Genomic DNA, 24387 nt, shown 5'->3' on the forward strand with positions numbered 1-24387 from the left:
TTTCAATATAAAACTCACATGAAGAGATACACATTTTATTTAGTTGTATTTCAAGATACCTCTGTCATTGTTGAAGAGCTACACATCAGTGTGTCAGTCAACTAATATTACATAAATTGCTGCAAAGTTAAGATGCAGAATTTTCACTTGGCAATAAATGATCAAGAAATAACTTAAGTATCACAGTTCAGGACTTAAATAATACTGACACTACATAATTACAATCATGGTATAATATCAAACAAATGCTTTCATATATTCTTCTGTTTCTTATTTTCTTGCTTGGGATGGCCTGTACCCCTCTTCAGTGTAATAGGATGATGTCTCAAAATAAGCTTTCCTGCATCATCACATGACATTCCATAGTCAACAAGGACTTCTCGAGCTCTAGATGTGATGATACGGGGACAAATTACTTGCTTGTGAGCCCCAATTATGAAAAGGATTACTGTAAAAAAGTGGTTCAAAAGAGAGATTCAAAATTAATAATAAAACAAGCTAAATTTAGTTTAAAACGTTAAGGTGTTACTACAGCGCACAAAAAGTATTTGAAGCTGCAGCATCTAGTTTTGTCACTGCATTTTGTTCATGAGAATTCAATTGCAAGTGAAATAGTTCAACAGAAAATAATTACACCAGTTTAAGTAACCAACAACTGACAGGAACCATTGTCTGTCATTGAAGAGGGGTGAACACAAGTAAGTTCCAATGACTTAAGAGTAATCTAGCATCTGCAGTAGATTCTCTTACTGGTCACTGTTAGGGCAACAATATGACAGACCTATTGCAACTAACGCAAAACAAATGCCTAGTAATGCACTTGTATACCAAACATACTTGACTGTTTTGAAACGCCATGAGTACCTTGACCCTAGCCAGGCGACAATGAAGTTGAGCTGAATGGATATACACAGTAAAACTAAGATAATGGACAAAACATAATTGATGCCCAGTATAATGAAATGACCAAGACAGAAACAGAATGAATATGAAGCTTTAAATTGAAATAAATTTGTCACAGATTTTGCTCGCATAGTGTCAGTCAATGGCTGTCAACCATCTATTTCTCCATAGTTGGAATTAAGTGGTAGGCCGAGGTTTTAATATAAGCTTTCCGGTGTCATCACATGACATGTTGAAATCGCTGAGAACTTGTCGTGTTCGAGTTGTGATGATGGAAGGAGCTATAACTCGCTTATGAATCCCAAGAACGAACAGGAACACTGTGAACACCACCCAAAGTATTGAATAAAATCAGATATGTTGAAAAGACGGCTTGGCTAGGAGACTCAAAATGAGGATACTTATAAATAGACATACGGCCCAACCCCTAGAATGTTATTGGTTCAAACCAGAATGCATTATTATATAGAAAATGACCCACTATAAACTGAAAATTAACTCACCTAGTATCACACTGGAGATTGTGAAGAATGGGTGGTTCAGCAACGACTGAGTGAATGAAACCTCAGAAGTATTTGGATCTGTCAGCCAGTGCCATGCTCCAACAGCAGTGCATATTGAAACAACTGCCAATAAAACTGGTGAAATAAAAGACAATGAACAACAGACTATTCATTCATCTGTGCTAACAAAAACGAGCGTACTTACTTCTCCAGCGAGTAGTCGATGGCTGGAGACATGATATGACTTCCGTCAATCGCCTTTCAAATGCCTTCAGATCTGCAGACAAAAGAAACATTTGAAGAAAACAGACGAATTTGGAGGTTAACAAAAGTTTTCAAACAGGTAGCTCAGGAGCCTGACTAAGAGAATTACTATACTTGTCATTGGTGGAAAGTACCTTCGCAAGCAGTTTGTTCCAGAGACATCCTTCGACTGGCTATTTATGGTTTCAATGATATATAGATATATCTAGATTTCCCCCGCGATACAAAATTTCCAACCCCAACCAACAACAGGAAAAGAGTCAAAGAAAAGTGTCTATTCGCAGTAAAGTCAGTCTGTGAATAGCGTGCCGCGCGAGAGCATATCAACATCAACAAACCCGTTTTTTATTTAGTCCATTGAAGTGAATTAAAGGTCGTATTTAGACAGTCATCTTGAGGCGAACTTGGAGCAAATTCTTTGGTCGACCAAAAAAATTGAATTGAAAAATTGAAAAATTCATTTTCATACGCCGACATGTTGAAGGTGTGTATAACCTGAAGAAACTGAGACACCCATGTGGAAATGGTTTTTCTCTACAAATTGTTCTTGTTATAAATTGAAGCTTTACTCAGTCTATTTTAACCCAGCTCTGGTTCATTTCCAGAATATGGTTGCTGTTGTTACTGGTGCTGTCAATGGTTTGGGACGACAAACCCTTGCTCATTTCTGTAAAGAAAATGCCTGTGTTTTTGGCTGTGATATTCGAGATGATAATGGTGAATTGGGAAAAACATTTGGCAGCAGTGTAGCTTTTTTAAAAGCTGATGTATGTGCAGAAAGATTTAATAATTGGTGTTTTATATATGTTCATTCATTTATTTCCAATGTTGCTGTGCCTTTATTTATTTATTTATTTTTCATCTACACAGGTACGCAGTGAAGATGACATGCAAGATGTGTTCAATCAAGCCAGGGAAAGATTTGGAAAAGTTGACATTTTAGTTAATTGTGCAGGATACTCTGCAGCATTCCTTACGATCACTGCCGCTGGCAAAGTGTTTGAACTTGAAACCTTTCAGCGCTTATTAGAGGTATGAAGTCCATCGATTCATACAGGTTGTTAGAAGTTCACATTTTTGTTCTTTGCATTAAAATTTTTGATTGGGGTTTAACAGGTAAACATTACTGGCCAGTTTAATGCATCCCGGCTAGCTGCTGTAGAAATGGCAAAAAACAAGCCGACCGAAGATGGTGATCGTGGTGTCATTATTCTTACGTCTGGCTTCACAGCAAGTTCTCCTCGAAGAGGTCATGCAGGTATAAGTGCATGTCATGGTGGGATTAATAGCATGACTTTGCCCATGGCAAGAGACTTGGGACCTTTAGGAATCAGAGTTGCAACTATATCACCAGGTATTTATCATTTACTCGCTAGTTTTCATAGTAATAAATTAAGAATAAGAAATCTTTATTCAACATAAGGCCCTGCACAGAGTAGGTGGATGTGATGTTGTAGTCCATATTCAAAGCATTCTCTATTACAAGAGCAGCAAATCAAAAGATAAGAAAGTAACAAAAAAAAACAGAGACACTTACTAGCTAGATTTGATTTTTTGACACATTTCTTCCATAATTTGGGTGATCACATATGTACAGTTCCAATTGCAATAATAATTTTGATAGTCTTTTCCTTAAGTTGTCACCAGTTAATCCTTTGACGCTATGAGGGAGTGTATTTAGATAGCTTATACCGGAATAGTTTGAGTTCTGTCCTGGCAAAGTGTCCTCTATAAAACTCCTGAACCAGGTTGTCTTTAGTTCTTATTATGATAGTGAATTTACGAATTTTCACATAGATCTTTTGTTTTGACAAGTGAATAGAATGGCGTTGTGAATAAATACTGCCTGCAGAGTGAGACCCTTTAGTTTCTTAGAGGTTCCTCTGCAAGAGTCATTGTACGCTAAATTAGGAAGTATTCACACTGCTCATGTTTTAGTAAAAGAATTCTTGCAGTACATTTCTTTTGGAGGTATTCCCCTGTATTGAGGTACTGTAAGCTAAGTGTAATTATTTAAACGGTAATAAATTTTTTTTTTTAGTAAATCATCAGTGACTACCCGTTTTAGTTGCTTTAAGTTTCTTACGTAGGGCTTCTATATGAGTGTTTGAATTGAGAGCAATATTGATATTAACTCCTAGGAACTTTGCACTAATTAACATTGGCTTGTTACTTCATGACCATTCAACAATATGAAATATTCTTTCAAGTTTCAAGTACAGTAAAAACTGACAATATTTTTCTTCTCTCATTTTAGGTCTTTTTGCAACACCTTTAACCAGCAGTATTCCAGATGACATTAAAGAGTTCCTCGAATTCTGCCAAGCATTTCCTCACCGATTTGGTGAACCCATTGAATATTCAGATCTGGCACTTCACATTATAAAAAATAAAATGATTAATGGAGAAGTGTTATCAATTGATGGTGGTTTGTCTTTACCAGCCAAATAGTCTCACTAATTTTTTGTTGAGTTTCTAGTAAATGTGTTTTCTCTTTGGTGACATTTAGCTATTTCCAAGTTGTAAATAAAGTTTACTGTTAGATCCTTCTTTATTATATCTTTATTTACTGCCATATTCCTTTCTAGTACATTATAGCAATACAATAGGCGAAGAAAATTTAGAGAAACTACAAAAAAATATAATTAAATGGATAAACATTCAAGTTGGGCAATCAGGTCCATGTGCTTAAATTCAAGGGGTTTATTCGTGAATCTGTCCATGATTAGTTGACGTTTTTCATCATCTTGACCATAATAAAGTTGTATCTGATTAGCAAGACATAGTGCTTCTGTTGCATTTACGATCTCTTTGTTAAATTCTCCTTTCATTAACACAATCTTTTTATCGTCTTTGAGATCAACATAATGAGTTATAGTCAAACACTCAGGAGCATTCTCTTTATGAGCTTGATAGCTTATTAAAGGTGTGAAATGAATTTCATTGCTAGCGAATTGACAGACAATAAATTCGTAACCTTGGCTCCTGGGCAATGCAAGCAGGAATGTGGGATGTTCGAGGCTGCGCTGATATAACTTGTCATAGATGTCAGATGGGATTGTTGCCGCAATCACATCTTTAGACTTGTGATAATCTATCCAGATTGACTTGATTTCGTCGGGAGTCTTGTCCAGCAGCAATTCTGTCTTCATGATATCACTTAACACCTTTGGCTTTGTCAGTCCTAAAGCATGACCAGGTTTAGCAGGGGCAGGTTTTGAGAATGCTCTCTCTTCTTGATTGGATTTTAGACCGCTTTCAACTTCATCTTTTTTAAACGCTTCTAGTCGACTCAGGAGTTCTTCAGGAGACGTCTGCTGAAGTTGGGCTATCTTCTTCGCATATTTTTCGAAGTATGGGTTTCCCTTCAAGGCATCTACTGCTTCTTTGGCTTTCAGGGCAGGAGTTGTCATGATGAACCGATCAGTTGTTTGGAGGCAAGGAGATTTGACCTCTGCGTTAAGGCGAAACAGTGTCCTCTTGGATAATATCCTGAATATGCCAGACATATTTTAATCCGTCTTGTGTATCATGTCCGTGCTCGCACACACGCAAAAGATGGAAAAACGAACCAGACCGACTAACCAAACCAGCACCGCGACGAAAGTTCGAGGTTCCGAGGCGAGGCTACTTGGCTCGGAAGAAAAATTCAGCCCCCAGAGTCTTTTACAATACTGAAGGGTACAGTAGAGGACTTTAGTGCCCAGAAGACTCAAAAGGACTTTTTGGGAAAGCATTTCATACTTTCATTTGCATGAATAATGGATTGAACCTGATAAAGCCATAGCAAGGACATGTATTTGTTCATCTCTTATTTTAATTTCCATAAAATCTTTAAACACCCCAAAACAAACTGGGTTTTGAGTTAATCAAAATATGATGCCTAAAATTAATTTATAATGTCACACAAACCAACTTTACAGAGTCCTAAAAAATTTACAAGAAATCTGAATCTTACCTCTACGCATTATATCAGTATGTTTACACTCACTTATTTATGATTAGTTAGTATGAGATACAAAGGCAAACTATTTACAAACATTTACAGATTCCAATGTCAAGTTTCACGAGGCAAGTTGGACTTGGTGAAACGGCTTGGGGGTCCTTGATGTCCCTGGTTCATAAAAACATATGAATCAAACAAAACTACTCCCATCGTTTCTAAAAAAAAAAGAAAAAGTATTAAACACGTTATTTTAGGAATCAAAATTGGGAAATAAAAGGTATCACAATTACAAGCAATAATTCTAACACTCAGGTTTTTTTTTGTTTTGGTTTTGTTTTTTTACAGAATTCTTACCTGTTGTTGGTGAGGATGTAGAGCTGAGGGGTGGCCAAGAGAATGAATTTGTTGATGTGCATGGCTTCCCGGATGGTTGGGTCCATGGCTCCCAGGATGGCTGGGTCCATGGCTACCAGGATGGCTGGGTCCATGGCTCCCAGGATGGCTGGGTCCATGGCTTCCCGGATGGCTGGGTCCATGACTTCCTGGATGGCTGACACCATGACTTGATGAATGTATGCCAGAACTTGACAGATGAATGCTATGGCTTGACTGACTTGGGTGATGGCTGCCAGCATGGCTAGTTACATGACTTGCAATTGAGTGGGTCAGAGTGTGGCTGGATGGATGCCCCTGTGTGTGGCTTGCAGAGTGAGGTGGAGGATGTCCAGATTGGTGGCTAGCTGGATGGCTAGAAGGATGGTTGGCAGAGTGACTTGAAGGATGGGTCGAAAGGTGGTTGGAAGGATGATTTGAGGGGTGGCTAGAAGGGTGGTTCGAAGGGTGGCTAGAAGGGTGGTTCGAAGGGTGGCTAGAAGGGTGGTTTAAGGAGTGGCTAGAGGGGTGGTTCAAGGGGTGGCTAGAAGGGTGGTTCGAGGGGTGGCTAGAAGGGTGGTTTGAGGGGTGGCTGGAAGGATGGTTCGAGGGGTGGCTAGAAGGGTGGTTCGAGGGGTGGCTTGAAGGGTGGTTCGAAGAGTGGCTAGAAGGGTGGTTTGAGGGGTGGTTGCCAGGATGGCTCGAGGAGTGGCTGGAAGGGTGGTTGGAGGGGTGGTTTGAAGGGTGATTAGAGGGGTGGTTTGAAGGGTGGTTAGAGGGGTGGTTGGATGGGTGGTTAGAAGAGTGGCTGGAAGGATGACTGCCTGGGTGAGAGGAAGGGTGGCTCGACGGGTGGTTGCCAGGATGACTCGAGGGGTGGCTACCAGGGCGGCTTCCAGGATGGTTGCTTGGGTGGCTGCTTGGATGATTTCCTGGGTGGCTGCCGGGATGGCTGCCTGGATGGCTGCCGGGGTGGTTGCCAGGGTGGCTACCTGGGTGGCTACTTGGGTGGCTACCTGGGTGGCTACCTGGGTGACCACCAGAGTGGCTGCCAGGATGGCTCGAAGGATGGCCGCCGGAGTGGCTAGAAGGGTGGTTGGAAAGGTGGCTCGAGGGATGGCCGCCAGGATGGCTAGAAGGGTGACTGCCAGAATGGCTGGAAGGGTGGCTGCCAGAATGGCTTGAAGGGTGACTGCCAGGATGGCTTGAAGGGTGACTGCCAGAATGGCTAGAAGAGTGACTGGGATGGCTTGAGGGGTGGTTAGGAGGGTGATTGGAGACATGGCTTGATGGGTGGCTTCCTGGATGTGAGGAAGGCAGGCTAACTTGAAGGAACTGCATGTGTCCTGATCCACTTGTGGTAGGAATCGATACCAGACGATGGGGATAAATATTCTGAAATTCAAGAAAGTTGATGTAACTAACTCAACACACATAGCGTCTTTCCGAAGTAAGAAGTAACACATACCACTTGTTGTGGAATGATGGGGCCAGCGGGCTGGAAAGTTGTAGGTCTAGGTGGAGGCTGTGGAGAAGCATGTGGTGATGCATGTTGAGATGTGGGAGGCGGCGCAGGAGAGCGTACTGGATAACCACTTGTAATGCTCCCCGTTTTTCCACCCTGACAAGTCGAGGAGGAATAAATTACAGAGGTCCCGTCAACACCAAAAGTTTCTCTGGACTGGAGCAGTTAACATACCTGAGGTGTCTGCTGAATTGGAATAATACCTCCATGGATAGGGACATGAGTTGATGGTCGCACAGGGAACTTGTCCTGATCTGTAACACAAGAACCACACACAAAAATTAATGAAGCAAGTAAACAGATAAAGTTGACAATCATCGCTACCAAATCAACGTACAATTGATTGGGAGACGAGGTGGGTACGAGGGTTTCATCAACATCGGCACTTCACGCTCTAGCTTCCTTTGAATACTTTCTCGTTCCTCTCGCTCCCTCTCTCGCTCCCTCTCCCGTTCCCGCTGCTCCCGCTGCTCCCGTTCGCGCTCCCGCTCCCGTTGCTCACGCTCCCGCTCCCGCTCCGCTCTCTCTCCCTCTCAGCAATGGAGATGGAGAGCCCGGACGCCATGGTGGAGGGCGGAGGGGCCGGGGCAGAGGACGCCGCGGCTGAGACGGCGATGTGGGGCGGCATCGAGGGTGGCATGATGGAGTAGATGGGGCCAGGATGGTGGCCCGGGTAAAAGCCTGGTGCTGCTGTTGTGCTGTATGTTTGGCTCTCTGCAAGAAGCATCAATGTCAATACCAAATCCACCAAAAATGAAATTGACATATTAAGATGCAAGAAAATTATGCACTTACTGTTCCACAATACTGCACGACCACCGTATTCGCCAAGACCACGATGGCTGTCATCTGTTACTTCTGAAAGCAGTTAAAGAGGAGTTTGACAGTCAATTTTCAAGGGCAGCCAGCTGATCCGCAATGAACTGCAGTTCCTAACATCAGTCAGTTTAGCTGCTCAATCAACTTCCTACATAATTACTATGAATAAATACTTAAATGTGTTATACTGATAATATGATACATAATACCTGGCATTTTACTGGCCTCACCTGACTGTAAGATAGAAATACATAGAAAATTAGAAATGTTACATAACATTAAGCAAAACAAGAGGCAAAACAAATCAGGAAAGATTTAAAACTTACAGCAGTAATTAATTGACCCGGGGCATGCCCCACTTTATGCTGGTGTCTGGGTGGCAAAGGTGCTTGTACTACATTGTGGATGAACACTTGTTGCTGATGACCTGCAATACCACCAGAGCCTGGACCAATCGGCATAATTGGGTACTGTTTGCTGAGTTCACTGAAAGTAATACACTGCATCAATTTGAAATTCCAATCAATCATCAGACAGGAACAGGAAAAGGTAAAATACCTCATTTCTTCAAAGCGGCGTTTACGCATGGCATTTTCTTCATTCAAAACTTTTTTCAGTTGAAGGAATAACTGATGCTTTTCGTCTCTTAATTTGTCCAAATGTCTCTCAAGGCTTGTAATCTGCTTCCGAGTTTCTCCCAGTGTCATACGTTCTTTCTGGTACTGTTCCTCACGCTGTTTGCGGCGATTTTCCTCAGCCTCCTCCTCCTCAAGTTCTGGAAAGGAATCAAATACAGAACATTAAGTTTAGGACTGTTTAAAAGTTTACCAAATTACAACTGAGTAACTTAATGATCAATGATGAAAGTCAGCATTACCTTCTTTTTTCTTTTGTCGAATCCGTACTATGTGATGCTTTAAAGCTTTCCACGTTTCCTCCTTACACTCGGGCCGCTCAATAATAATTGCTGGCATTTTACCTGTAAAAGAGAAGTAATATTCAATATTGAAACTCTATTTTTACCAAGAAGTGGGATACATTCAACTTATGAATTGACAATTTAGAAAACATAGAATGCTATCTATGATGAGTGGAGGAAAAAGGCCCCACCTTTCATGAAATCAGTCATGAAGTTTAAGTTATTGGGTTAGAACAAAAGAAAATGCCTACAGTGAATCAAGTGAGATTCTGATCAAGAACTTAAAATCTGAAACTGACCGGACTCAATCCTGACTGACGGCTAGGGGGACAAGCAGCGGTTAACCTAAGAGGTTAACCAAATCCGTGCCTCCTAAAAGGTGGCTTCAATAATTATGGAGAGTCAAACGTTTCACAAGAAACTAAATTCCAAACCTAACTTCAAACAGTTATTATTGATAATAAAAGAAATACGATTCAAAGGAAACTAAAAACGCAGAAAACGCCTAAAAATTTCTTCTGCACCAACAAAACAAGACAACAAACATGCAAAGGCCAACAAGGCTTTTTCTCTGTTTACGGCCTCTATCTCATTTCTTCGTTTCCGAAGGCAACCGAGACAACCCCTGCGCAAGGCTACGAGCGCCTGTACGCCACCACACGGATCCCTATCGAACTACTGAAATGGCGGTAGATTTTGAACTTGCGGAGGGTTTAGGCGGTGTGTTTTGGTCCAAGCCTATTATTGACTGTTATTGTTTTTTTCTGGTGATAACGGATCATGTTAACCTAATGTTTTATTGAAACTTAGATGGTATTTGTTCTCAAACAATTGATTGATAAATTTATAAGTGCACCTTTTTCTGTGGAAACGAGTAAAAAATTAATATTCCCAACCCTCTATTTCAAAATTATCTTTATTTAACCTCGCTTGCATATTACTTCGTACACAGGCTGCATGTGCATGGCAGCCCCCCCCCCCCCCCTTTTCCCCCCTCCGGCACACACCGCGCTGCAACCCGCACATGATCTCGCAGACCGTCTAGTGAGGGAAAGAACTGTCACCACAAGGCCGCCGCGAGGCCATTATGGATTCTTTTCAGCAGTACTTGGAACATTGGGATTGGGCACTATGTTTTGAGCCGGAAGGTCAGCAGGTTGATGTTGTGAGAGCACCTCCTCTAAATGCCAGATAGATGCACTTGGCGCCGGGCGGCCGGGCCCTCGCTACGTCGTGCCGCGGTGCCGCGGTGCCGCGCTTCGCGAGACTGGAAAAAAGCGAGGAGACCTGTCATAGGGGGGAGGGGGAGGGGGCGGCTCTACCTTTGATGGGGTCACCGTGGCAAATGCCCTGCAGGGCGAGGCCTGGGCCAGGCGGCTCACGTGGCCAGGGCCCGGCCGGCCCGGCCTAGCGAGCGGACCGATTTAAATAACTGGAGCGCGGCCGGCCGGCAGGGTCAGTGGGAGGGTCCACGGTGACAGCGCGGCGTCGTCGGCCAGCCGCGGCCAGCCCTGCGGCCGGTCGGGATGCGTGTTTGCAGCCTGCTTGGACGCGAGGACCTAGGGCCAGGGATCGTCGCTCTATCTCTCTTGCACTCACACGCACAGTAAGCCAGAAGACCGGTGGAGGCGGCCAAAACTCCAGTCAAGACGCGTTTTGATCTCCAGAGTCGCCAAATGGGACTGGAACCGACCGCGTGACCCCACCAATAGATTGCTCTCCGAACGAGGAATCCATTGGTGGGGTCACAGGTTCGGTTCGAGTCCCATGAAGTGACTCTGGAGCTCAAAACGCGTCTGGAGTTTTGGCCGCCTCCACCGGTCTTCTGGCCCACTGTGACACGTGACGGCGCATGAGAGCGAGAGAGACAGCACCATTCGGGACAAGCCAGCCGCCGGACCGCGCAGCCGGCCAATTAGGGCCTCCGTGGCACGGCGGACGCGGCGGACGCGCAGACCTGCACAAAACGCAGAAGGCGAAGGAGGAGAAGGCGCTCACGCACGCAGTCGCGCAGCCGCGACTCCTTCACAGCGACGCCTCATAGAGGACCTGCTGCGAGGTGGCTGCGGGGAAGACCGCCGCGGCACCCGCCCGGCCCGGTTGCGACACCGATCCGGCGGCCGCCATGCCGCCACGCCAATTTGAAAGGCATCGTGGACGTCGCGGACCCATCGCGGACACGGCGGCGTCATGGAGGGCGCGGCTTTTGAATGGATTCCCATTATTTTGGCCCGGGTCTTGTTCTCGTTCTTGCGCAAGATCGCCTCGCCTACTCGACGCACGCTCCTCGCGCTCCTCTTCCCGCGCCGCTTGCGCCGCTTGCCGTGTTTGTCAGAACGCTCGGAATAGATTGCCCTGTCGAAGCAGAACGACCCGCGGTGATTCCCTAAGCAAACAGGCAGTAAACCAGAGACGAGTCCAGCCCGGCGGACCGTACCCGGCGGCTGGTTGGCACACCTGGCTGTTCTGGCTACCTGGCGCAGGGCTCATTGTTGCAGGGCGGCTCGATCACTCAAAAGCACTAAATAGATGTAATGATAATGCTGCTTCGGCCAGCCTCGGCCAGCCTCGCCTTCCTCGAGCCGCCTGGAGAGGCAGGCCGCTCCCTCCCGGCCGCCTCGACGCCGCCGCCGCCTTCCTGGCCGTCATCACGTCCAGGCTGGTCCAGGCTGGTCCGCGGACGGCAGCGCTCGCGCCAACGAGACTGCTGTCGCAAGGTGCCAGGACCGTGCAGTGCGGGCAGGACATCAGCAGCAGCACCGGCCGTGCCACCGACTCGAAGTGATCAAGATTCAGAAACGACAAGTGAAGACCGCACTGATTTTGGCTGTGTCGCTCGGCTCGACGCTCGGGCCGCTTGACCAGCCCTCTGCAGACCCACGCCCTCCGGCCCGGCCAGCGGCCAGGCCTTGTCGCGTAGAACTGCGCTCACTTTTCGAGAAAATGTGAAGGGCGGGCGGCCGGGTCAGGGCCGGTGTCCTGCCGTGTTGCCTACCCGACTGGCGCAAGCCTGGAGCAAGCCTGGAGCAAGCCTGGAGCAAGCCTGGAGCAAGCCTGGAGCAAGCCTGGAGCAAGCCTGGTGCAAGCCGTCACGGCGAGGCATGTGGCGAGGCGGGGCAGCACGCCGCCCACCTGTCACGGGGGAGGCAAGTGTCCAGAGTGTGGACACCCGCCGTTCGCCGATGCTTGACCAAGTGCTTGACTCTTAGGACGAGTAGCGTGTCGACAGCCTGCATCGGCTGCCACCCCACCGCCCCGCCATCCCGCCTGGTCGTCGGGGAGGGAACGCCTCGCCTCGGACCACCTCGGGCCGAGGGGCGGAGACGGGCGGAGGCGGGTGGAGGCGGGCGGAGGTTCCGAGAAGCACAGCAAACGACATAGGTCGCATCCGTGAGTGCCCCGGTGCCGCGCGCGGCGTGCGCCTCGAAGAAGAGTAATCTCTGCGGTCGGTCCATCGGTCGGCGCGCGTGTATCGCGGGGGACTTGGCGGCCGCGGCGAGCCTGGGCGGCGATGGGTGCCGATGGGCCGCGCGGCGGGCTGGCCAAACAAATGTATCAGTGGCGGCAAGGTGGCGGCCGGGCGGCTGGGAGACGGATGGCGGCGACCGCAGCGCGGTGCAGCACGGCGCAGAGCGGTGCGTCGCCGCGCATCCCGGACCGCAAAGCCAGCAAAGCCTAGCGCCGAGGCCCGGGGCTACCCGCGGCTACCCGGGGCGCCGACATGGCGACCGCCGCGCCTTGAGGCGGCGGGAGTCCCGAATTTCAAGGCGTCTCAGACCGAAGCGCGGAGGCGAAAGTGAGGGAGCTTTGCGGCACGTACAAGCTGCCGGCGATAAATACTAAAGAATTAATGCGGCAAATGGGTCGCCGTGGCGCGCCGTGGCGTCACCACCCTCGCCACTCTCCGCGGCGCGCGGCGATGACGAATGGCTTCGCGGCTTCGCCAATCCAATCACACACGCACAAGGGAGCCGCCTGCACCAAGGCCCCGGCCCGCCCCGGCCCGCCCCGGCCCCGCATTGTCTCTCATTTGGCGCCTCATTAAACGGCTGAGCGTCAACCGCGAGGAAGATGAGGAGGTCGGCCGCGACGGCCACACTGCACGGCGCGGCGCGGCACGGCGCTCGCTTTGCGGGTGGAGGCTGGCGGGCTGGCGGGCTGGCGGGGGAAGGCCGCGGGAGGGGCAGGGCCCTGGCAGGGCGGGCAGGGCGGGCAGGGCCACCCCGTGCTGCCGTCCGCGGCGTCGTCCCCGCCCCGCCCGCCTGGACGCACCCCACCTAGCGCCGGCGGTGGGCTGCGCTGCCGCTGCTGCCGCTGCTGGCGCTGCACGCGGTTATAAAAGATTGCCGGCTCGTGGGGCCGATACAGTTTCGGTCCGACGCGAGCAGCGAGCGGTGCTACGGAACACGCAACCACCACCATGAGGACTTTGATCGTAAGTACAACGCCGGGCCGGGTGCTGACAGCGCGCGCATTGATTGGAGCAGCACAGTGACGTGCCATGGACCTTGCCATTCGGGCTCTATGCGAAGACGTGCGTGTTTGAGTGTGAAAGGCCGGGCAAGACCTAAAGTGAATTTCGTTCAGAATGATTAAAATCGTAAAGTCGTCTGCACAATTACCTCGGTAATTAAGTTAGGTTTCTTGAATCAATCAGCGCCGACTGGTTTCCAGATTCCCCAACAGCTCGTCAAAGTGGTGCAGGTCGAGCCGGTCCCTCGCTACATTGCGCGCAGTGCAGGTGCAATGGGTGTCCCTCTTCTTGTGCCACTGCCACCTCGCCTAACGACAGCCGCGTGAGACGCAGCGACGCAGCCTTCCGTTTTTTGAGGCCCCCAGTTCACCCCGTTGTTGCCGGTTGTGCAACGCGCACGCAGCGCATGATGGGAATGCATTGCTTGATACATCTCACAGGCCCGGCGGCTCCGGCCGGCGGCCCCCCAGGCGTTACCGCGTTACCTCGCTCGCGGCGCGCTTGTCTTGTCCCAGCAGCCCCAGGCACAGCCCCAGGCGGCCCCAGGCGGCCCCAGGCAGTCAGACTGCAAGACTCCGGCCGACCAGGCCAGGGTCCAAGTTCCACATGGCAGCAGGGTGCAGCAGGGGGCAGCAGGGCCTCGCACCCTCTGGTCGCTAATTGGGCGGATCGAAGCAGAGCCTCACGCACTCATTGTGGCAAGGGCAGCTCGCGTGCACTTGCGCGTGCGCGGCGCGTGTGGGAGAGTATTTGACAGGTATATGGACTTCCCCGCACCGCACCGCGACCGCCGGCGGCGGCGTGTTCGGCCCTGTTGCGATCAGAACGCCATTGCAGGCAGTCCTGTGTGAACGGCGCGCGTGCGGCGTTCCCCTGCTGGCGTTCCCCGGCGTTCCCCTGCTGGCGTTCCCCTGCTGGCGTTCCCCTGCGTTCCCCTGCTGGCGTTCCCCTGCTGGCGTTCCCCTGCAGGCGTTCCCCAGCGTTCCCCTGCTGGCGTTCCCCTGCTGGCGTTCCCCTGCTGGCGTTCCCCTGCTGGCGTTCCCCTGCGGGCGTTCCCCTACAGGCGTTCCCCTGCTTGCGTTCCCCGCGTAGCGTTCCCCGTGGCGGCTCCGACGGCTTCCGGACAGGGCAGGAGCCAGGGAGCAGCCGCCCGAATCCGAAGGGTCATTTCGTCGCTCTGTCTCTCTCGCACTCCTTCAGGGCGCGCCATGGGTGCGACAGAGACAGAGCGACGGAACGATTCTCCGGAATCGGGCCGCTGGCCCGGATGGGAAGCCCGCGGGCAGCGCGAAAGTCGTGAAGACGCATCGGAGTGACATGATCTCTTCATAGTGCGTCTGGGTCAAAAGGGATGAGTCATTGACAAAATTTTGGCATCTATGTTTAACTGACTGGTCCTTGGTTCTCCTTGCAGGCGTTCGTGTGCGGGGTGCTGGCAGCGGTGGCGGCGCAGCAGTTCCAGCAGCCCTACCAGTACACCACGCCCATCCCCATCATTAGGCTCGACAACGTGGTCAACCCCGACGGCTCCTTCTCGTACACGTGAGTTCGCAACACGACGCGTCCAGCGTGAACTTTGCAGATTGGCTCGTCGGTGACCTGGCCCCCAAGGGCCGCCCCGCCCCGCCGCCCGGCCGCGCCCGTTTCCCACGGGCCGGGAGGGGCCAGGGGCGGGGAGGGGCGGGGCGGCGAGAGCCACAGGGCCGAGGCTGCGGCGGCTGGATGGCCCACTAATAACTGACCGGCGGCGGCGCCGTGACGTAGTGCACCAGTGCACCAGTGCACCGCCACTGCCAGCACGCCGCCAGCAGGGCGTCGCGGCGACAACGCCGGCCGGCCGAGTCTGGGCGGGGCGTGGGCGGGGTGTGGGCGGGGCGTGGGAGGGCCTCGCCGCAGGGTGGAGGGGGAGGGGGCGTGGGAGGAGCGCCGTGGGGCAGGGGGCCGAAACAACGGCACCACACGGCCAGAGCGTCTGCGCGTCTGCGCGTCCCACACCGCACTCTCGCTTTCGCTTCAAGGTCACCCGTCCGTCGGCGGCGTGGCGGCCTTGAGCACGCGGCCGCCACCGGTACGCGGGCCACGCCGGCCACGCCGGCCACGCGCTCGGCCGGAGGCCGCGGAGGTCGAGCCAGCCCTGGGAGGACCCCGTGGGGCGGGGCCGAAACATGGGCCCACACTGCCAGACGTCCTGCGCGTCGCGGCCCCACTGCCGAAACTCTCGCTTTCGCTTCAAGGACCCCGTCCGTCGGCGGCGTGGCCGGCACGCGGCCGGCAGCTGGACGGAGGGAGCAACCCCTGGGTCACCCGGGCCACCGCTCGGCCTGGGCCGCGGAGGTCGGCCCCCGCTTTCCTGGCAGGACAATGCGTGGGGTCGTGGGCCTGTCCTGGGCCGCGCTGCCGCTGCGTGGCCGCGCTGGGCCATCCCCTGGAGCCGCGCGGCTTCGTTTAAAGGCCCGCAGCCATGCTCGTCCGGCCGCGCGGGCGGCAACGGGCCCGGGCGCTGGACGGCGGGGCCGGCGCGGGGCGTGCTGGACCCGCTGGCCGCGCGGCCCCTGGGCCGCGCGGCGAAATCTCGTTAGCAAAAGGTCGGCGCAGAGCGAGGCGCAGAGCGAGGCGCAGAGTGGAGGGCGGTGGGCGTGCACCGGAGTGTTCTACTCGTTCTACTCGGGTTTGCTTAGGCCGTCAACGCAGTCATCGGCCTTGGGCGTGGGAGACATCTTGAAGGAGCCGACTGCCGTCGCGGAGCGCAGCCCGAACGCCTCGCTGGGTAGGCAACCCTCGTGACCTCCACGCAGCGGTGCGCGGCGGGTCGCCTACCCCTTCTTCGGCAGGCGCTCTCCGCCATGTCTCCACACAGGACGCGCAGCGACGCGCAGGCAGGCCGCAGGAATAGGAGGGGCGGGCAATCGAGCCGCGATCGGCGTCAGGCTCGACTGCGTCCGCGTGATGCGTCTCCCTGGGACTCGCCGTGATAGCCGTGATGACGGGGTAGTCTTCCTCCTTCGCCATTGTCCCAGCACGCGGTGCACCCGGGGCTCTGGCGCGCTCCGGCGTCGAGGTCTCCGCCGAGTGGTGCTCGCCTCTCTCGACGGGCCGCGACGGGCTACAATGAAGCCTTGCGACAGCAGTCCAGCCACTCCCCATTTGGCGCGGAAACGCGGTGGCCTCCCCCATTAAAGCAGATGACACACTGCAGCGGGCGCCGCGCCGCGGTGCACCGTCACACGGAGGGGCACAAGACAAGTTCGGCGGGCACGACTCTGGACACGTTTTGCGCGCCGCACTCCTTGGAACTCGAATGAAACAGGTGATGGCGGCACCAATGGATTGCCCTTCGAACTGTCCATCTCGTCTTTGGTTCGAGTCGTTTAGGGAATGCAAAACTTGTCCAGTCGTGCTCGTCTGAATGGCCTCCCGGCCCACAGTGGGCCAGAAGACCGGTGGAGGCGGACAAAACTCTAGACGCGTTTTGAGCTCGAGAGTCGCTAAATGGGTCTCGAACCGAACGTGTGACCCCACCAATGGATTGCTCTCCGAACGAGGAATCCATTGGTGGGGTCACACGTTCGGTTCGAGGCCTGTTTGGCGACCCTGGAGCCTTAAACGCGTCTTGAGTTTTGGCCGCCTCCTCCGGTCTTCTGGCCCACTGTGCGGCCCACTGCGCGCCGCGTTCGAGGAGGTCGCTGGTCGCTGGGCCGCGGGGCGCGGCGGCGGGCCGTGCGGGTTCACGTGGGTGGGTGGGGGACGTCGATACACTTTTCCCAGGAATGCCGAGGTAATGCTTGGTCCGCGGCGCCGCACGACCTAGGCCCTAGGCCCCGCCGCTGCAGCGCGCTGCACGCGTTTCGAGTTGAGTAAGGAGAGCGGGCCGCGAGGCGTGTGGGGTTGCGGCCTGTGTCCGCGACGGTCCGCGCAATTCGTCTGCGGCGGCGTGGCGGCGTGGCGGCGTGGCGGCGGTCCGGCGACGGGACGAGCCGCTCTCCTGGACGCCCCGCGCTCCGCCTTCCATATCGCGAGGGGCAGATCTGTTTCACGACGCCGGCGTGGGTGGCCGGGCAGGGCCGGGCAGGGCCCTCCCCATCTGCCTAGCGCAACTACGAGGCGACGAGGCGCCCTGCGCTTGCCCTGCGCTTGCCGGCCTCGCTGAGCTGTTGCTTTCCGCTCAGTCTCAAAGTGACTCGCCGTGGCGCAGACCGTGACAGTCCGTGACAGGTGTAAAAGGAACAGTCCGTCAGTGCTTGAGAGCAACAGGGTGCGAGCCAGTGGCGGCACTACAAGGGCTTTCGGGACTCCAGCAATGGCGCCGGCGGCACTTTTAGAAATAGGCGCGTGCGCTGCGGAGTGATTTGTAATATTTGCTGGCAGGCCGGGGCCCCGGCGGGGCAGCCAGCTCCAATCGAGGCTTGCCTGGGCCTGCCTTTGCCGCGGGCGTCCCACGTCAGCAGGTCAGCGCATACACGGTGCAAGGCCCGCGGGGCTGCTCCGCTTTGCGTCTCGCTTTGCGTCTCGCTTTGCGGGGAGTGAGTTATGACTCGAAGTCGCGCCACCGAGGTCGCCGATAACCACCCCCTGGCCGGCGCCCCACTGGTAGTGGCAGCGGGGGCACTCGTCGCTTCCTCGTACCGCCAACGAGGTCCAGGCGCACCGCTCTGCGGCGGTGGCAGCGCGCGGGAGTTAGTGTCGGCCTCGTCCTCGTGGTCACGACCCGGGCGGGCGTCGGCGCGTCGGCGGGCGTGGGCCCCGGCAGCCCCGGCGGCCGGTGCGGTGCGAGGCGTTCCGCAAAAGTGTTTCGTGGAGACCGCCGCACCTCGCCAAGGCCGCCAAGGCCCTGCTCGGAGTGGCGCAAGTGACGGCGCGGAGGACACGATCTCCATCGGCACCTCCTGGACGACGCGCCGTGGACGTGGACCTGGACGCCGTGCTGGACCTCGCCCCGGGCCTCGGGCGGGGCCCCGGGCTGGGCCCCTGGCGGCTGGCGCGCGGTTTCGCCAACCCGGGCGGCAAAGGCGGGCGGCGTGGGTGTGACCCTTTGTGACCACGGCACCGCGGCAAAACGGCGACGTGACCGCCACGCCGACACGCCCATCAGCCGGCAGTGGCACCACGCCCGCCTCCACCGCCTCGGATCCAGCTCCTCGTTGCCCCACCGCTCCAGCTGCCGACCTCAAACAGGAGGAGCGGGCGGGCATCACACTGGCCGCTCTGAACTGACCTGGCGCTCTGTTGCATTGGTTGCAGCTACGAGACGGGCAACGGCATCCAGGCGCAGGCGCAGGGCTTCCTGAAGAACGCCGGCAACCCGCAGCTGGAGGGCCAGGCCGTGCAGGGCAGCTTCGCGTACCGCGGCCCCGACAACGTGGTCTACGCCATCCAGTACATCGCCGACGAGAACGGCTACCAGCCGCAGGGGGCCCACCTGCCCACTCCGCCGCCCATCCCCGCCGAGCTGCAGCGCGCCTACGAGCTGGCCTCCAGGGACCCCGACCCCAACGACAACGGCCAGTACGACCCCCGGCGCTACGGTCGCAAGTAGACCGAGTAGGCGCCTGGGCAAAGCCAGGGCAAAGCCAGGGCAAAGCCAGGGCACAGCCACCACCCCGTCAACGCCAGTGTCGCCAGGAACGTCAAGGAGAAATTCCTCTTCTACATTTGTAAAATCCATCCAAAATCCCCCGCCCACCCCCAGCCCCCCCCAGCCCCACCCCAGCCCCCACCCCCAGCTCCCACCCCCAAAGATGAAAAGAATGAAATCCAAAGGAATTTCTCACGATCCGGCAACACTGGGTTCGTGGTCAACGACTGCCCGCTCGAGGTGCAACGTGGTGGTCTCCAGGTGACCTGCGTTTGACCACTGCGCCATGTTGTACAATGTGCTGCTCCAAATACTGCACGCTCCATGATTCTTTCCCGGTGAGATACGTTCGAATGTTTCTGGATGTTTCTAAACTGTCACTATATGAGTATTTGTCACTCTTTCGACTGTTTACCACTTTTTGTATGAACGGAAAAAAATTATGCGCAGATTGTACATAAAGTCATAATGGTGCTGCATCTCCCAAGACAAAGGCAAAGCGAGACAAAGGGATCTTGAAAAATAAACTTTTCAAACGATACTCAACATCATGTCCGTAATTTTCTGTCACCCTCAACCGCCCTCAACTACACAGACGTTATGTCGAAAACGATGATCACGAACATAATTTATGTAATGAGACGGGACACTGTACACAGGGCGATTTAGCCGCAAAACACACTTGGTTGAAATAATCGGCCGATTGCAAAACTGACCTAGTGCCGGCCATCTGACGAAGTGGACGAAGGCACGCATCGTTCGAAAGGTCTGCACTGACACGCCAGACGTGCTGCACTTAGCGCAAAGACCACCGCCTGCTAAGTTGCCCTCCCTGCTCTGCATGACGGCTCGTCGACGACAGCATTGGCAAGGCCGGGCGAGGCAGAGCGAGGCGCCGCACAGTGGTCCAGAAGACCGGTGCCGGCGGCCAAAACCTACCTACCTAACCTAACCTACCTACCTAACCTAACCTAACCAAAACTCTGGACGCGTTTTGAGCTCCAGAGTCGCTAAATGGGACTCGAACTGAACGTGTGATCCCACGTGATCCCAGCCAGCAATGGATTGCTCTCCGAACGAGGAATCCATTGGCGGGGTCACACGTTCGGTTCGAGTCCCATTTAGCGACTCTAGAACTCAAAACGCGCCTACAATTTTGGCCGCCTGCACCGGTCTTCTGGCCCACTGTGCGCCGCGTGTGGCCGCGTGCCATGCTGCGCCGCCCCCGAAAAGCAGATCGTCTCTGAAACAAGTGCCGCGTTGCGCTGCAAAGTAGCGGCGCGCTCGTTTTGGGACCACCGGCTCTACTGGTTCCTCTGGGAACGGAACAGAGCGAGGCAGAGCTGGTCCTGCGCGCGCTGCGGCACTGCGGCGCGGAAGGCAAACGCATTCACTCACTCTCGCTTTGTCTGCCACGGCCGGCCCGGCCGTGCCACTGTTGCCAATGTGTTTCGGTTTCCTTGTGAAACACCATTTCAAATGGTCCTTTTCACACCGCGGTGCGGCGCCGCTCGGCCCTACTCGGCGCCGTGTTCTCCAGACGTGCCATGGCGTAAGAGAATTTAACTCAGCACGTGTTTAAATTAGTGTTCGAATACGGTACCCTTTTGAGAAAAGATCTTCAGATGTTCGTTTTCCTATTATAACATTTTCTCCCGTCTCCTGGACCGCCTCACGCCGTTGTGGTAGTCTGAAGCCCGATGGGTTGCCCACCTGGCAGGCGCAGGTCGCTCGACACGAGGCCCTTCTTGGAGGCGGCTGCCGCCTGCCGGCAACCGACCGTGAGAGAGGTGTATTTTCAAATCGTACTTATCGCATAAATATATTTATTTTCCTTAATCACTACACTGGTCGGCCTTGCCAAAAGCCGTGCTGCCTTATTCTAAGTCGATTTCTCGAGTTTTTGTCTTCTTCCCTCCCTTCATCGCTGGAGCCTGCGGCCCTGGCGGCCCTGCTGGGTCTGCGCCGTCCGCGCCGTCCGCGCGCCCTTCGGCGCGTTGAACCAGACGAACTCGAAGCCCTTGAGTCCGAACTCGGCGCCCTTCTCCGTGTCCTGGCGCGGCGTGGCCCTGCTGTCCGCGCCCAGCTCGCGCAGGGTGATGTTGGGCTGGAAGCCGAACTCGTTGGCAGTGTAGCGGACGGCACGCTCGAAGCCGTCGCGCCCGTTGAAGTGATAGCCGCCCTCCTTGTGGCCCGCGCGGTCGCCCACCTCGTGGTGGCCGTGGAAGCCCAGCGTGTAGTTGAAGCGGTACAGCAGGGCCTTCATCTCCTCGGCGGTGAAGCCCCCCACCTGCAACAGAGACGGCTCTGTAGCGAGCGCCGGGACGTAGGCAGCCCAACGGGCACAGCAGTGCTGCTGCTGACTCGGGGGCAGGCGCGTGTTACTTGCCTTGATGTTGGACTCGGAGTTGGCGACAGGAGTGTACGAGGGCTTCTGGGGGGCCTGCTGGCCCTGCTGGCCCTGCTGGCCCTGCTGGCCGTACGAGGGGGCCGTCCGTGCTCGGGGAGGCCGCTCCGGGGCCACCGAAAGCGGATGGTGGACGACTGAACGGGCCGCTGCTACCGGCCAAGCCAGAGTTGGTCCCTTGGCCGTTCTGTAAGAGACGACGAAAATGCACTTGTCCATCTGTATCTATTTTCACGAGCTTTCAAACGCCGCCACTGCTCGCAAAAGTGTCGCCACACTGTGAAAATTTGTTGTCACTTTATGACAAAAACGTGGATGACATTTTCATCACTTTGAAATGATGACAATCTCGTCACAAATTGATGACATTTTCTTCAAAGCTCCTATACTTATTGCATGGGCGTGACAACAATGTCATTAATTGACTTGATGACATCCTTGTAAAGAAAATTAGCCTTGAAATTGTCATCAAGTAACGACTCAAATTTCACAGTGCAATAGCACACACGAAGCGGGGCATGAATAGGAATGGCCGCACGCACGCTGGGGGCTCACCAGAGGCTGGGAGGGGCGGACGGGGATGGTGCAGCCACTGCAGCCGCTGATGCCGCTCAGGTCCAAGGGCTTGAGGGGCTTGAGGGGCGCTGGCGCGGGGGCCGAGCTGGGGGCGGCGAGCCCTTGGTGATGTCCGGCAAGTCTAGTCCCGCTGTGAGGCAAAAGAGGTGAGCCCGTGACCTCAGCCATGACGTCATCGTCTTGACACGGCCTGTCCCATTACTGTTGTTTTCAAAACAAAAGGCCAAGAAGAAGCCCAGTCTGAGAAAGGTGCGGGCCAACGCATGCCGCCTTTGCATGCCTGAATCCCAAATCCACTTGTCGCATAGGAACGTCGTGTAAATCAAAAGCAGCCGCCCATTTCTCGCTTCCCGGTCGCTCGTCACCCGGAGCAACCTTGGGAACCTCGGGCCCGCTGCTGCTGCCAGCGTGCTGGCCGCTCCGGGAGATTAGGAGAGCCTCCAGAGTGCGGGTGACTAGCGGGTGACAAGTGGGCGAGGACAGGTAGGTCCGGGAGGGTCTGCGATGGTTCGCTTGGCGATGTGTGAGTCATCCACGGAACACTCCAAAACGGCGTCGTCCGGCGTCGTTCGAAAGCCGGCAACGCCGTCCCGGCGACTGAACGCTCTCGAAAGGTTTCACAGTTAGAATTCGAATATTCGAATGCATCTCAAGGAGTAAAATGTTCTATGCCAGGGAATATCCGAGACTATGTTTTCCACACAACCTGTGCGTTTCTTTCCAGACACCACAGCCGTACGGTGTGTTGCCAACTCTCCCGGCGCACAGCTGCAGCTCGTAAGCTGCCAGTCGAGGGGGGAAGGGGCGTTAGCAATTGCGTCCGAAATGTACAGGACAGTGTCGTTGAATCTCCACCCGTGTTATCTGCGCCGCTCAAATCCGCACGGGCCTCGGCGCCAAAAATGCCACCACTGACCCGGGGACGGCCGGAGTATTTTGCTGGCCAGTTTCCTCTTTCTCCTTTTGCCTTCTTTATTGAGCGGCACGAGCCACCGGGCTCCACAACGTGGCGGGAATAAAAGTGTCCGGAGACACGACGATTTGTGGAATTGATGGGCCAGGCCGGCCCGGGCGGCGCGGTGGTGGTCGCCAGCGTCGCCAGCTCATAAAGGAGTTGTCGCCTAAAATCTCATCCATTCACAATCCCTATGTTAAGCTGATTTGAGTAATACTTGCGGTTGCGGTTTCACTCACGCAGGCCCACGAAGTAGCTCCTCATGCCGAGGATCTTGAAGTCGCCCTGCTCGTCGGTGGCGTAGGCCGTCTCGTGGTAGACGCCGTCCCCCGTCACGAAGCCGAACTCGCCCTTGATCAGGCCCTTCGTGTCTGCGCAGGGCGGAAGGAAGATCGTCTCAACGCGTGCGGCCAGCGGACGGACCAAAAGTACCGGACCTTGTCCCGCGAGGCTTACTCTTCTCCTCGAGTCGGTGCTGGTACTTCTCGATGTTGAAGCCGAACTTGTAGGGCTTGTCGTCGTCGTCCTTCTGGCCCTGCGCCAACGCGCCGAGCAGCGCCACCGCGAACAAGCAGCACCTCTGCACAGCATCACGCAGCCTTTTGTAAAACGCTCAGGACAACTCAAGAATTTCCTCGACGAGAACGTCGAACAAGAGTTGCGGTGTTGGCGTATAAGACAAAACCAACTACCAGAAATTTGGCCGCGCTAGAACTGATAAACTGGACACGACACTCACCATGCTCACCATGGTGGTGATGGTTATGTCGGGGAGGCGATGGCGATGGGTCTGGCTGAAGCTAGCTGAAGATGTCCCGCGTGACTGCGAGGCCCGCGCCCGGTCTTTGCGTTAAATACTGCCCTGGGTGCTGTCACCTCCTCCTCGGCGACCGTCGGCGACCCATTCCGCGGCCAGCCCATCCTCCCCTCCAGTGTGCGTGTTTGTGCGACAGTCGCGGCGCGCCCGTCACAAAATCCGCCGGTGTCCAATCGCAGAGGCGGAAGATGTTCACTGTATTCTCATTTCATCGTCCGCTTGGCGTGCTGCAAGGCTACTGCCATACATGACGAAATTTCTTATTTGTTCTTTCTTGATTCATGAAATGGGTGCGGGTCACAGAAATATGGAAAGAGATACGTAGGAACAAGCAG

At 54.3% G+C, this 24387-nt stretch overlaps 7 protein-coding genes across 11 annotated transcripts in view; 3 read left to right on the forward strand and 4 right to left on the reverse strand.

Moving 5' to 3' along the window:
- The window catches only part of LOC117650268 (presenilin-1), a 78089-nt gene that overhangs the window by 1470 nt on the left and 52232 nt on the right, over positions 1-24387 (forward strand). The gene's annotated exons all lie outside the window — the stretch shown is intronic.
- Positions 15-1975, reverse strand: LOC117650275 (nuclear envelope phosphatase-regulatory subunit 1). Of its 4 annotated transcripts, none has more exons than XM_034393567.1 (4): positions 1805-1975; positions 1612-1683; positions 1407-1529; positions 15-448 (listed from the first exon to the last, which is right to left on the reverse strand). In XM_034393567.1, the coding sequence occupies exons 1-4, from the start codon at positions 1830-1832 to the stop codon at positions 252-254; spliced, it is 420 nt and encodes a 139-aa protein (XP_034249458.1). In that variant the 5' UTR covers positions 1833-1975; the 3' UTR covers positions 15-251. The 4 variants fall into 4 exon arrangements, with proteins under 4 accessions (XP_034249458.1, XP_034249457.1, XP_034249460.1 ...); XM_034393566.1 differs by having other exon boundaries at positions 1407-1541; XM_034393569.1 differs by lacking the exon at positions 15-448 and adding an exon at positions 979-1223.
- Positions 1977-4220, forward strand: LOC117650272 (3-hydroxyacyl-CoA dehydrogenase type-2-like). Of its 2 annotated transcripts, none has more exons than XM_034393559.1 (5): positions 1977-2154; positions 2276-2437; positions 2541-2702; positions 2787-3024; positions 3928-4220. In XM_034393559.1, exons 1-5 carry the CDS (start codon positions 2146-2148, stop codon positions 4119-4121), a joined length of 765 nt encoding a protein of 254 aa, XP_034249450.1. In that variant the 5' UTR covers positions 1977-2145; the 3' UTR covers positions 4122-4220. The 2 variants fall into 2 exon arrangements, with proteins under 2 accessions (XP_034249450.1, XP_034249451.1); XM_034393560.1 differs by having other exon boundaries at positions 2016-2154; positions 2787-2928.
- Positions 4215-5317, reverse strand: LOC117650271 (ATP synthase mitochondrial F1 complex assembly factor 1). The gene has a single exon (XM_034393558.1). The coding sequence runs from the start codon at positions 5177-5179 to the stop codon at positions 4316-4318; it is 864 nt and encodes a 287-aa protein (XP_034249449.1). The 5' UTR covers positions 5180-5317; the 3' UTR covers positions 4215-4315.
- Positions 5447-9849, reverse strand: LOC117650276 (protein pygopus-like). Its single transcript, XM_034393571.1, is given in 11 exon segments — positions 5447-5784; positions 5971-7383; positions 7457-7609; positions 7688-7767; positions 7851-7908; positions 7911-8227; positions 8309-8376; positions 8660-8818; positions 8891-9107; positions 9210-9311; positions 9443-9849. Coding segments are annotated over 11 exon segments (2643 nt in total). The 5' UTR covers positions 9462-9849; the 3' UTR covers positions 5447-5727.
- LOC117650274 (endocuticle structural glycoprotein SgAbd-2-like) lies at positions 13631-19348 on the forward strand. The gene is made up of 3 exons (XM_034393565.1): positions 13631-13686; positions 15140-15267; positions 18964-19348. Exons 1-3 carry the CDS (start codon positions 13672-13674, stop codon positions 19256-19258), a joined length of 438 nt encoding a protein of 145 aa, XP_034249456.1. The 5' UTR covers positions 13631-13671; the 3' UTR covers positions 19259-19348.
- LOC117651215 (protein lethal(3)malignant blood neoplasm 1) lies at positions 21107-24262 on the reverse strand. Its single transcript, XM_034395029.1, has 5 exons — positions 23975-24262; positions 23692-23815; positions 23471-23606; positions 21687-21891; positions 21107-21587 (listed from the first exon to the last, which is right to left on the reverse strand). The coding sequence occupies exons 1-5, from the start codon at positions 23984-23986 to the stop codon at positions 21219-21221; spliced, it is 846 nt and encodes a 281-aa protein (XP_034250920.1). The 5' UTR covers positions 23987-24262; the 3' UTR covers positions 21107-21218.

This window comes from Thrips palmi, unplaced genomic scaffold, assembly GCF_012932325.1.
Source record: "Thrips palmi isolate BJ-2018 unplaced genomic scaffold, TpBJ-2018v1 HiC_scaffold_5, whole genome shotgun sequence".
NCBI classification, from domain to species: Eukaryota; Metazoa; Arthropoda; class Insecta; order Thysanoptera; family Thripidae; genus Thrips; species Thrips palmi.

Excerpts from the sequence above, each read along its gene's own strand:
- LOC117650275 (XM_034393566.1), bottom strand. The coding sequence starts at position 1,832 with ATGTCTCTGGAACAAACTGCTTGCGAAG. Across the intron at positions 1,542-1,611 it reads ATCGACTACTCGCTGGAGAA|TTTTATTGGCAGTTGTTTCA; the intron begins GTAAGTACGCTC and ends TTATTTCACCAG. Across the intron at positions 449-1,406 it reads AATCTCCAGTGTGATACTAG|TAATCCTTTTCATAATTGGG; the intron begins GTGAGTTAATTT and ends ACTTTTTTACAG.
- LOC117650272 (XM_034393559.1), top strand. Across the intron at positions 2,438-2,540 it reads TAGCTTTTTTAAAAGCTGAT|GTACGCAGTGAAGATGACAT; the intron begins GTATGTGCAGAA and ends TCATCTACACAG. Across the intron at positions 3,025-3,927 it reads AGTTGCAACTATATCACCAG|GTCTTTTTGCAACACCTTTA; the intron begins GTATTTATCATT and ends CTCTCATTTTAG.
- LOC117650271 (XM_034393558.1), bottom strand. The coding sequence starts at position 5,179 with ATGTCTGGCATATTCAGGATATTATCCAAGAGGACACTGTTTCGCCTT.
- LOC117650274 (XM_034393565.1), top strand. Across the intron at positions 15,268-18,963 it reads GACGGCTCCTTCTCGTACAC|CTACGAGACGGGCAACGGCA; the intron begins GTGAGTTCGCAA and ends CATTGGTTGCAG.
- LOC117651215 (XM_034395029.1), bottom strand. Across the intron at positions 23,607-23,691 it reads GCACCGACTCGAGGAGAAGA|ACACGAAGGGCCTGATCAAG; the intron begins GTAAGCCTCGCG and ends CGCCCTGCGCAG. Across the intron at positions 21,588-21,686 it reads ACTCCGAGTCCAACATCAAG|GTGGGGGGCTTCACCGCCGA; the intron begins GCAAGTAACACG and ends TCTCTGTTGCAG.